At 38.1% G+C, this 12,735-nt stretch overlaps 1 protein-coding gene across 5 annotated transcripts in view; it reads right to left on the bottom strand.

The window, feature by feature from the left end:
- LOC144598396 (terminal uridylyltransferase 4-like) overlaps positions 1-12,735 on the bottom strand; it is a 78,359-nt gene that overhangs the window by 5,033 nt on the left and 60,591 nt on the right. For all 5 annotated transcript variants that reach the window (XM_078408524.1, XM_078408523.1, XM_078408527.1 and 2 more), the window contains 8 exons: positions 10,775-10,952; positions 8,517-8,564; positions 8,342-8,424; positions 6,508-6,623; positions 5,530-5,690; positions 4,904-5,019; positions 3,953-4,460; positions 2,558-2,725 (listed from right to left, as the gene is read on the bottom strand). In XM_078408524.1, the coding sequence (XP_078264650.1) occupies positions 2,558-2,725; positions 3,953-4,460; positions 4,904-5,019; positions 5,530-5,690; positions 6,508-6,623; positions 8,342-8,424; positions 8,517-8,564; positions 10,775-10,952 (1,378 nt within the window). The remainder of the gene's footprint in view (positions 1-2,557; positions 2,726-3,952; positions 4,461-4,903; positions 5,020-5,529; positions 5,691-6,507; positions 6,624-8,341; positions 8,425-8,516; positions 8,565-10,774; positions 10,953-12,735) is intronic.

The following is a 12,735-nucleotide window of genomic DNA, read 5'->3' as shown; positions in this document are numbered from 1 at the left end:
CTTAAAGAAAGGTAACTTTGAGGGTATGAGACGCGAATTGTCCAAGATAGACTGGCAATTGATACTTAAAGGCTTGACGGTGGACATGCAATGGAAGGCATTTAAAGATCGCATGGATGAACTACAACAATTGTTCATCCCAGTTTGGCAAAAGAACAAACCAGGAAAGGTAGTGCATCCGTGGCTAACAAGGGAAATCAAGGATAGTATTAAAACAAAAGATGAAGCATATAAATTAGCCAGAAAAAGTAGCATACCAGAGGACTGGGAGAAATTCAGTCCAGCAGAGGAGAACAAAGGGCTTAAGTAGGAAAGGGAAAATAGATTATGAGAGAAAACTGGCAGGGAACATAAAAACTGACTGCAAAAGCTTTTATAGATATGTGAAGAGAAAAAGACTAGTTAAGACAAATGTAGGTCCCTTGCAGTAGGAATCAGGTGAATTGATCATAGGGAACAAGGATATGGCAGACCAATTGAACAACTACCTTCTTCTGTCTTCACTAAGGAAGACATAAACAATCTGCCGGAAATAGCAGGGGACCGGGGGTCTAATGAGATGGAGGAACTGAGGGAAATCCAGGTTAGTCGGGAAGTGGTGTTAGGTAAATTAAATGGATTAAAGACAGATAAATCCCCAGGGCCAGATAGGCTGCATCCCAGAGTGCTTAAGGAAGTAGCCCCAGAAATAGTGGATGCATTAGTGATAATTTTTCAAAACTCTTTAGATTCTGGAGTAGTTCCTGAGGATTGGAGGGTAGCTAATGTAACCCCACTTTTTAAAAAGGGAGGGGGAGAGAAAACGGGGAATTATAGACCAGTTAGCCTAACATCGGTAGTGGGGAAAATGCTAGAGTCAGTTATTAAAGATGGGATAGCATCACATTTGGAAAGTGGTGAAATCATCGGACAAAGTCAGCATGGATTTATGAAAGGCAAATCATGTCTGACGAATCTAGTAGAGTAGAGTGGATAAGGGAGAACCAGTCGATGTGTTATATCTGGACTTTCAGAAGGCCTTCGACAAGGTCCCACATAGGAGATTGGTGTACAAACTTAAAGCACACGGTATTGGAGGTTCAGTGTTGAGGTGGATAGAGAATTGGTTGGCGGTCACGAAGCAAAGAGTAGGAATAAACGGGTCCTTTTCGGAATGGCAGGCAGTGACTAGTGGGGTACTGCAAGGCTCAGTGCTGGGACCCCAGTTATTTACAATATATATTAATGATTTGGACGAGGTAATTAAATGCAACATATCTAAGTTTGCGGATGACACGAAGCTGGGTGGCAGTGTTAGCTGCGAGGAGGATGCTAGGAGGCTGCAGAGTGACTTGGATAGATTAGGCGAGTGGGCAAATGCATGGCAGATGCAATATAATGTGGATATATGTGAGGTTATCCACTTTGGCGGCAAGAACAGGAAAGCAGAGTATTACCTCAATGGTGTCCAATTAGGAAAAGGGGAGATGCAACGTGACCTGGGTGTCATGGTGCACCAGTCATTGAAAGCAAGTGTGCAGGTGCAGCAGGCAGTGAAGAAAAGGAATGGTATGTTAGCATTCATCGCAAGAGGATTTGAGTATAGGAGCAGGGAGGTTCTGCTGCAGTTGTACAGGGCCTTGGTGAGACCGCACCTGGAGTATTGTGTACAGTTTTGGTCTCCTAATCTGAGGAAAGACATTCTAGCCTTAGAGGGAGTACAGAGAAGGTTCAGCAGATTGATCCCTGGGATGGCAGGACTTTCATATGAAGAAAGACTGGATAGACTAGGCTTATACTTGCTGGAATTTAGAAGACTGAGGGGGGATCTTATAGAAACATATAAAATTCTTAAGGGGTTGGAGAGGCTAGATGCGGGAAGATTGTTCCCGATGTTGGGGAAGTCCAGAACCAGGGGTCACAGCTTAAGGATAAGGGGGAAGTCTTTTAGGACCGAGATGAGAAAACATTTCTTCACACAGAGAGTGGTGAGTCTGTGGAATTCTCTGCCACAGAAGGTAGTTGAGGCCAGTTCATTGGCTATATTTAAGAGGGAGTTAGATGTGGCCCTTGTGGCTAAAGGGATCAGGGGTATGGAGAGAAGGCAGGTACAGGTTACTGAGCTGGATGATCCAGCCATGATCATATTGAACGGCGGTGCAGGCTCGAAGGGCCGAATGGCCTACTCCTGCACCTATTTTCTATGTTTCTATGCCTTACAGCGCTTGCAGCGCCCGAGAGCCGGGATCTAACCCGATTACGGGTGCTGTCTGTATGGAAATTGTACGTTCTCCCCGTGACCGCGTGGGTTTTCTCCGAGATCTTCCGTTTCCTTCCACACTCCAAAAACCTACTGATATGTAGGTTAATTGGCTTGATGTTTGTGTAAACTGCCCGTCCGTGTGTATAGGATAGTGTTAACGTGTGGTGCACACTCGGTGCGCCAAAGGGCGTTTTTTCCGCACTGTATCTCTAAACTAAACTAAAACTACTATTGGGAATACAAACAAGCTAAGAAGTCATATTCCTATATTGAGCAATAATTAAACCAATTAGAGTGGTTTGGTGTTATTGGTACCTGGAGAGTAGTAGGATTTGCTCTGCTGAGGATAGTTCGTATTTCCCTGCTGAATGAAGTTTTGAGGCATTCTGTAAGGCCACGGTGCTTGAAAATGAGGAACAGAATGATGCTCCCAAGGTATGGGTGGTGGATTTAGTTTTGCAAATTGCCCCTGAAACCTTTGATCTATGATTGCATGAAGGGAAAAAAAGTCACAAGTTTGTTTTAAGACATAATTGCTTAAAATGAACATTAAGTAACTATGTCCATGCATTTTTTGTCACCTTCTCAAACTCAAGTGTTTTCCTTTATTATTTCTTCTGCAATATCCTGTTTTATCCTCACATAAGGCAACATTAAAATATTTTGCTGCATGATATACTTACTTCATCAACTTAATACTTAAAAATGATGTCAGAAGTACAAGCAAATTACATGTATTAAAGGCAGTAAATTTAAAATAGTGTCGGGTTTAATAATACTTTTATAACCAATGAGCTAAAGGATCTTATCAATAATTGATTTAAATGTAATTATAAAGTTAACTAGGGATAATATTACAAAAATGCAAAATTATAACTAGGCTCAATTACCCTCCAAAGCAGGCCAGAATACTTAATTCCTTTTTGTTTTTGTTGGAGCCATATTTACACATATAATAATTGTTCAAACGAAATACTTCTGTTGGAAGCATTTATAATAGTTAAGTTTAAAAACAAAGTTTTATGATTGGACATAAGCTTTTCAATTGGTTTAATTTTCTTCCGAAATCAAAAGGTAATTTTGTAATTTATATTGTAATTTTATGACTTGCAAAATGCTGCCACAGTAATAAATTATACAGGAAGTATTTTGCTGGTTTGGCTCTCTATCATTTCCATATGAGCCATTTGGAAATTGCAGCTTTTCTCAACTGCATGATAAGCATTTAGTACTTTTTTTTAAATGCTTCCATCATCTCTTGAGCACAAATTCATGCTGGTGTAGGATTTTGCAGGTACCAGCAGCTTTATAATGGGATGACACAAGTGTGTGCTCACAATCTGAGACTCTGCATGCCATCCAGTGGTGATGGATTGGGGGATGAGCAGCTAACTCTGGAGGGTAACTGTAACATGCCAATTTCTACCCTAACCAAATCTAGTACAGAGTGGACATCGTGTGGTCACTCTGCAATTGGGTCTTTATCATCAGACCTTTGCCACCATAAATTATCAACAGTGTTGCAAAGCTCATTTATAATTTCATCTGCTAATTTTGCTCAAATGCATTTTTGCTCAAAAAACAATATATATAAGAAAATACACGTTATTAATATGTTGAGCTAAAAAATGTAAAATTAATCATGTCTATTACAGAGCACATTAGAAGAATAATAGCTAGACATTAATATAATGAGAAAAAGAAATATACCTGAAGTTCCCAGAGTGCCATTTCCCACTAGTGTGCTGCGAGTCATGTGATTGTGCCACTGTCCATCGTGAGGAGTGTTGGAGATACCCATAGGCCTGGCAGCAGGCTGAGCAAAGATGATACTAGGATCATTGAGATTCATACTGTTGGGATTAGCTGTGTTGTTGCTAGACCGCATAGGAAAAGGCATGTTGGGATGGTTACCAGATGCAGAGTGAAGGGCAGCAGGCCACGAGTTAGTGGGCATATGCACCTGGTGCTGTGATCTGCGTGACTGAATTAAGTTGAGGCCGTGCAGATTGGAATACTGACCTGGATGACGCTGAGTGTATGGAAACAGGGGCAATTGAACCTGATGGGTTGGTTGAGCAAGTGTCTGTGGAAGTTTATTCTGAGAACCAGCCTGTTGGGTCTGTGGATGCGAAACAGAAGCTATTGGAGATGAATTTGGTGTTAATTGCTGATGCGTAGTTTGAGAAGAATAAGGAGGCATCTGATGTGGTTCTGACTGAAAATTAGAAACAAAAAAGCAATGAGACAAACTATTGCTTAGGTAAATGGATTTCCAGTTTCTAACATTCTTTCACTAAACCATGTTTTAAGAGGCGAGGAAATAAATTACAAAATATTGTGTGTGGGAAAGGAGGGCAAAGTGATAATAGTTCTAAAATGATTTATCTGATATACCAGTTTCAAATACAAATATGTCACTTAAACTGTTTAGCTCTAAATATAAAGATTCTGCTTGTCTCATACACTGTTTATTTTCAAATTATGTTGTTGAACTCAATTCAGTTACAACCAGGGGTTTCTCCAGGGTAGTAAGCTTAAAAAAAAATTAAGGGACAAATAATTACACATGCCAATTTCAACATTATGGTCTTCAATGGTCTGGAGGAAACCCAGTGCAACTGCAGTACATGATGCAAGAACCAAAAGCAAAAGACTTACACTTTCTGAAGATGGCCTGGTATGTTGTGGATAATCCTGATGATGTTCTGAATGTGACACTGAAGGCTGGGTTGCTCCTGTCTGTATAGTGGTCAGATTCCGTGCTGCCTGAGGAACTGCAAAAAAACAAACAAATCTTTGAAATTCCAAACAGATATTTAATATTGAATACCGTTTTAAATTAACGCATTCTTAATTACTTAATTAATTAATCTTTTAGTTGCTTCTACTTGTCACATATAGCTAGACCACCCTATCTGAAATCGGAGTCATTTCTTTGAACTAATCTCCACAGCTTAGTATCTACTTTCTATGTAGTAACCTGGAGAGTCTATTTTATAGGATATATGGAGATTGTCTTTTCTTTAGAATTTTCTTAAAAGGCTAGGCAGCTCCCTGGGGTGACTAGTTCCCTGATGTTTTTGTGCATCTAGAACAGGTGCCTTTCACGTTCCTCAATAACATCATTACAACTGGGCAAAAACCTACTTTCTCTGGATCATCAGACTACATCAATGAAAATGTATTAAAAAAAATATTTTCCAGCAAATGTTTTGAAAGAACAACTCATTTACTCAAGAACAGAGATACAGAATTAATCCATCACTTCCCAACAGTCTCATTACCTGACACCGTGTTGTTCCGTGTTCGAGATGTTCTGAATTCTGGGCAATCCCTTCTCATGTGGCCAGTGTCGCCACAGATAAAGCATCGCTTTTCTCTTAGTTCTTTTTCTTCTTCCTTTGAATCCTTCTCTTCCTCTTTCTCATTTTCTTTCTTCTTCATTCTTAAAATAATAGTAATTATCTCTATTGGAAAATAGTATGATGTCCAGTTTTGGATGATGTTATTGATAATGTTTTTAGTATAAAGAGCTTTAAAAAGTATGGTATTCCAGTTTACTGATATTTTTTTGAGTACTTACATCTTTTTGATGTAAAGTATCTTATTTAATTAGTTTGAGATGCAGAGTACGTGGGAGGGGGGAGGTTAGGTTGCTCCAGTAAATTACCCTCGTATAGGTAAGTGGTAGGAAGGATAGCCTTGGGGCATTAATAGAGATATGACCATTATTTAAAGAAAATATGAGGGGAAACAGGATGGATGGAATTGCTCTAAGAGCTGGCACAGACTCGATGAGCCACCATGGTCTTTTTTGTTGCAAGGAAATATGAAATGAGCCTGGTGACTACAATTACAGTGAATGTAGTGCCTGATGTGGAGAAAGATACTATCCTGATCCCAGATGGGAGAATAGGCGAGAGCAGATTCACAGGGAAATGCAACAGACATGGTTGAATGGAGACACCAGAGACTGCAGATGCTGGAATCTGCAACAACACACAATCTGCTGAGGATCTCAGTGGGTTGAGCGTCACTGTTGGAGAGGAAAGGAATAATCAATATTTTGGGTCAAAAGCCTACATCAGTGGGACAGAATGGCATCAGAACATAGTTGAATGCCTTACCAAACATGACGCGTAGAGGACTATGAATGAAAGATGAGCAAGATATGCAAGGGCCTGAAAAGAGCACTGTCAGAACAAAATGCAAATGGAGAAACTAGGAGTATGGATTTCCATATAATGCAAATTCGTGGTTACCTCCTTCTTTTTGGACAATCTTTCATGTAATGTCCAATTTTCCCACAGATACGACAACACCTATCATTTGGCGCCAACTCCCCATCAGTCAGGATTTTTGAATCAAAAAAGTAATCCTAACAACAAACACCATAATATTGAGTTATTGATCAATTGATCATGGATATAAAGTTAATTGTTGAAAAAGTAAATTCTTTCAGTGTTAACTCACACACGATCCAAAGGGTTGAACAATATGATCTAAAGTTCAAAACAGAATTTAAACAAACATCAATCGCTATACATTTTACTTTGGTTTTTAATTTGCAGTTTCCTGACTTCACCACCATTTTCACCTTCAAAATTTCATAATTTGTTTTCATTTTTATCTTGCATGCTTTTCAGCCAGCTAGATTTTCCAATTCCTGAAGCCTGCCTCCAATTGGCAAATCGCATTCTTGTACTCTTTTATTCTATGTTGAACCTCAATCCACTTCAGTTCTCTTGCCTCTCTTGGTATGTCATGCATAAGATAAGCTTTCCTTTTTTTCTTTAGTAATAGAGTTCAGTCTCCATCTCAACAGCTCTTGTTCCCTCTCCAAATAATCTCAGATCAAATTACTTTATCGTCATGTACACCAGGATGCAACGAAATTCCTTGTTCACATGAAGTTCACAAATTAAATAGTAGACACACAGTAATGATAAATACAAAAAAAAAAACAACGACAAACACAAACAATAGAGTGGTACAATCTTAAGTAATACAAAACAAAAATCCCAAATAAGATAGTTAGGAGGACGTGGCAGCACCTTCGGGAAGGGGGTGTGAAAATGGTGATTAGTTCAGGAGTCTGGATAGCAGTGGGGAAGAAGATGTTCAACATTGATCTAATTAATTAAACTAACATTAATCCTGATAATACATCCCCCCTCCATACAGCTTGCTCTTTCAATAATTTGTTTCTTTTCAATATCAGTATCTATAATTTCCCGGACAGCACATTGCCGATTCAAAAAGCAGATGTTACATGCCTTTGATCATCTCGAATAACTTCCACCTCCTGACAGTCTATTATTATATGGTTTCCAAAATCTTTGCCAAAATTGCGAACACTGGGATAGCTAACTGTGAGAAAAATACACTGAAATGGACTATGAAACAAATGTGTACTACAATACAAACTGGTCATACTATATTTGTAGGAATTTGGCATTTCAAATATAGATCATCATTATTCAGTTCTCACTTGCCAAATAAAACCTTACAAACAGTATTGGCAATATATGTTGGAACACAGATACCATTTTGAATGGTTGAACTGGATAACAATTCTGACTGAATAATAGAATTTACAACGTACAAATAGGTCATTAAGCCCAACTGATGCAAGTCAATTTTTATACTCAAACAAGCCTCTTCAAACACTCTCATGCAGGTGACTATTAAAGGCAACTATGCTTTGCTCCCCAATTAATCTATGTGAAGGCAAGTTACACATTCTAACCACTCCATGTGAAAGACTTTGGTCTGAAGTCTTTATTCGTGGCAAACTTAGATTCCGGGCCCCGAGTTTGGGATCTCGCTACCTGCAAATATTTTCTCCATATTTATCCAATCAAGCTCTTTAATAATATTTAAAACCCTAAATCAGGATCACCTCAGCTTTCTCATAATGAAATCGCTTCTCAATTGATTCAGATGAACACAATAAAATAGATCGAACCTAATATGAATTGATCACATAATAAAATACATATTGTGGCACTGCAAAGTGCTGCTTCTGGCAACTACTTCAGAAATGAGGAAACGATTAAAAATGCATCAGAATTATAATAATTATTATATACATACTGTTTCCATGCCAGGATGTGGATATACAGGTGTACCAAATAATTTGCGTCCATTTATAAAAGCTTTCATTATAAAGTTAGTCACTGCAAGACAAACAATTATCTGCATTAGAGCTACATCTATGCTTTTTTGATGCAAAAAAACCTTGCAAAAGCTTAACTGAAAGAGGACTTACTTTTCCTGGAGACTCCAGCACCAAGATTGTGATTCAAGTCAAAAGGATCTAGAAAATAAGGTCCAACATCATTTAATCTGTTAAGGGCTTAAACTGCCATTAACCTCATTCATTCATTTTGCCATCACAGAATTATTAGAAATAATAATGATCTTACAATAATGGCGAGTTCAGATTTAAATTTCATGATGTCAAAATATTCCAAGTTTTACATTGATTTTTAAAATTTCATCTTTTTGAATTCCTTGCAGATAGCAATGCACAACGTGACACTGTCTGTAGATTAGTTGATTATAAGCAAAATAAAATTATTTTTTAATCTATAATGGTGACATGGAAAATTATATGCTAGTAGGAAATAGTCACTCCCTGATTTATTGCAAGGATCACGTTCCCTTACAGTTCCCATAGGTCAGATTTTACACGTGGAATAATTAAAAAACTGCAGTTGTGGGTTAATGCACAAAAGGGACACAAAGTGCTGGAGTAACTCAGCATGTCAGGCAACATCTCTGGAAAACATGGATAGGTTTCATTTCGAGTCGGGACCCTTCAGACTGATTCAGTCCGCTAAGTTACTCCAGCACTTTGTGTCGTTTCACCTTAAAACTTGGCATAGCAGACTTGGGGCATTATATTTGACTTTGCAATATTGTTTCTTTATTAATCTATTTATTGTATACATATATACATACATAAATAGTATGTATATAGAATTTTTTGTTGTTTATTATGGGTTTTACAGAGTACTATGTTTACATATCTGTTGTGCTGCTGTAAATAAGAATTTCATTGTTTCATTTAGGGACATATGATAAGAGAACATTCTTGACTCTTGAAGCACAGTCCATCACACATATCAGCCTCCCATACATTGAATCCATCTACACTTCACACTGCCTTGGGAAAGCAGCCAACATATTGAAGTAGCCTGAAGGTGGGTACCAAGCCAAAATGTCACCTATCCATGTGCTCCAGAGATGCTGCCTGACCCGCCGAGTTACACCAGCACTTTGCGTCTTCAACATAACGAAGGACATTTTTCATTCTAGTCATTCTAGTCATTCCCTCTTCTCACCACTTCTATCGGGCAGAAGATACAGAAGCTTGAAAGCACACTCAAGATTCAGGAACAGTTTCTTCTCGTTTGTTATCAGACTTCTGAGCAGTCTTTCCATAACCTAGGAATCTAGCCCCGATTTGCCAAGCTAACTTATTGCAGACATTGGACCTTCTGGAACTGTTTTCCTACAATGCTGAGAACTGCACTCCATTCTGCACTCCATGTCTTTCTCTTCACTCTACCTATTGCACTTGAGTTTGGGTTGATTGTATCTATATACTGTATTATCTGATTTGATTGGACAGCATACAAACAGAAGCTTTTCACTGTACTTTGGTAACGAGACAATTATAACCCGAAACCTAATTCCATTAGAGTGTTTGCACCTTTCTTATATATGATCTTCACCCACATTGCTTCACTGGACAAACCCTCCAGTGTGACATTCTCTCTGATTAGTATAGAGCATATGTTCTATATTTGTTCTATGTTCCAAGGTCCATTGTTAAACAAAGGTGGCAACAAGTTGAACATAGGAGCAAATGGCCAAAGGCTTGTTGAAGGGAAAGGTTTTAAGCACATTGGCAGAGACCCGAGTAAGCATTTTTAGAGTTTGGGGCCTCAATGTCTTAATAAGGAACCACTAATAGTAAAACAAATAAAACTGAAAAGTCAGAATAAGACATGCACAGATATTTAGAAGGACTGAGAACTAGAGAAAGAGAGAGAAAGGCCATGGAGAAATCTGAAAAGAAAGTTTTCAGAGCAGCATAAATAACAACCTTCAGCAAAAAGAAAGGAGTTAAATAATAGTCATATAACATGCAATGTAGGGGAAAGGTAATGAAGAGGCAGCATTCATCTATGCTAATCTGGTCTACAATGAAGAAGAGTCTTTATCCAAAACATTACCCAAAGTTTCTGCCTGTCCTGCTGAGTCACTCCAGCATTTTGTGTCTATCTACAATGACACTGACAAGTTGTAGATGGGATTTAAAAGGATAAAGCAAAATCAGCCTGCTTATAGATTCCGTGCTAATAACAGTTAAAGCTGTTGTGTATAAGAGTTAGGAATGCACCACCTTGCATTGACCTTTGCCTCAATAGAATATATAAAAACCGGTTGTTTTATTTTGTGACATATTAACTGAAGTATATAACCGACAAATGAATGAATGCATTAAAATTTAAATACCTTCTATGGCAATGCATTTTGAAGTCCATTGCTTTTCAAATGTTGTTAAAAGTTTCTTCTGTCTGATGCTGATAACATATTCCTTGAAATCAAATTCTTCAGTGTAAAATCGCAAAAGGCCTAACCAAAGTTCACCCACTGATTCTTTGTTCTTCCCAAGTTCTGGCAATCTTTTCTTCTGCAACAACCAAAAATATTTAAAAACACAACACAATACAAAAGTTATGATATTGAGATGTAAAACAAAGACCTGGATTTTGCTGGTAGATATTGGAAGTTTATTTTTAAATACCAATAAATGTAGGACCTTTATACACATCCTGAATTTACACAGCCTTAATTGCCAGCGCATATTACAATTAGCTCTAATACTGACTCCCCACGAAGTCCAGTCAATATGATCACAGCAGATCTACGCTGGCATCTTCTTCCGTGCCAGTTTCCCACAGCCATCAATCCTCGATTTTTCAAATATTTATCTAATTCCCTTTTCAATATTTTTAATGATGCAGCCAGCATCACCCCAGAGGCAGAGAATTCCAGAATTTCATTATCTCGATTAAGAAATATCTTTGCACCTCAGTTTTAAATGACCAATCCTTTACTTTGTAGCTGTCTCTTTGTTTATAACTCTCCCACAAATGAAAACATCTCAACACAAACCTTGTCAACTCCTCATAGCATCTTATATATTTAAATAAGATCACCCCTAACTCTTCTAAACTCCAACCTCAGTTGATAGGACAACTCTCTCTTGCCACAAATTAGTCTGGTGAATTTAGGTAAGAGCATCGGAACAGTGCACAGTACTCCAGGAGTGGCCTCATCAACACCATGTGCCATTGTAACAAAACCTCCTTATTTCTAAATCCCAATCCCTTCACAATATGAGGGGATGAAAATCTGTCTTTGGATTCCACTTACCAAAGTGCACAATCTCACACTTTCCCACTGTAGAAGAAAAAATTAAAATCTTCATTTACTTAATTTTGATCGGAATAAAACAAGGTAATGAAAGGGTATGCGGATGTGGCAATTGGCATCTCTCGTGGACCAGGTGCAGAAGATTATGGGAATTTGGCAAAACACGTTTCAGATGCATTATCCCTTGTCTGGGAATGCATAGCATGGTGAATAAAGCACAACAAATTAGGACATAGATAAGGAAGCCTGTTCTCAGTGGAAAGTTACTGACTGTTGGATCACAATAGTTAACCCTGTAATGTTTGTAACTAGTGATCAAAAACAACACATGCATTAGCTGGGTAGACCACTCGCGCCCCCTATCGCTAGTATTGTAGAAACGTTGCAGTAAATGGGGGCTTATGATTGGCTCGGAGTGGGGGGCAGTGGTGCGGTCCGCTTGAAAGATGAGATAGAATAATGTCAAGATGCCCTTGTATTATGTTTGACTTGTATTAACCATCTGTTGTTGAATAAGATTAACATAAACAAAAAGTATATTATGACTAATGAAATAATTAATACCCATGTAGTAGATAGTAATAACAAGAAAACATATAGCCAAGGACAAAGTATGTTTTCATATAGTTGTATCTAAAAAAAACGTTGTTTACTGCATTGCATAACTGTCGGTTAATTCTGCTGCGAAGTCAGAGAACCGGTGAGCAGTTAACTGCCACCATCTCTCCATGATATCATGCAATAAAGTCTCTTGAAGCAAACCTTGAAGCCTCTGTTTTTCCTTTGATTTTCCTCTCAGGCAATTTCCTTTACACCCTCGTTAAACTCCATTTAAATGGTGAGATAACATTTTTTATACACAGAAAAATGTTACAAGTACCAAGAATTGATGTTACTGAAATGTTACAAGAACGTTGAAAGCAAAATTCAGGTTAATAAATGGTGAAAGGAAGAAAGGATAAGGGCAAATTTGACAAAATAGCGGGTTTTTCCCAAAACAACACCAGGCAAAATGGCTATCCTTCGTGCTTGCAGAA

The sequence above is a fragment of the Rhinoraja longicauda genome, chromosome 11 (assembly GCF_053455715.1).
Source record: "Rhinoraja longicauda isolate Sanriku21f chromosome 11, sRhiLon1.1, whole genome shotgun sequence".
Classification (NCBI taxonomy): Eukaryota; Metazoa; Chordata; class Chondrichthyes; order Rajiformes; family Arhynchobatidae; genus Rhinoraja; species Rhinoraja longicauda.
Note: the sequence above shows the minus strand (reverse complement) of the source record. Positions and strands in the feature narration are given on the sequence as shown.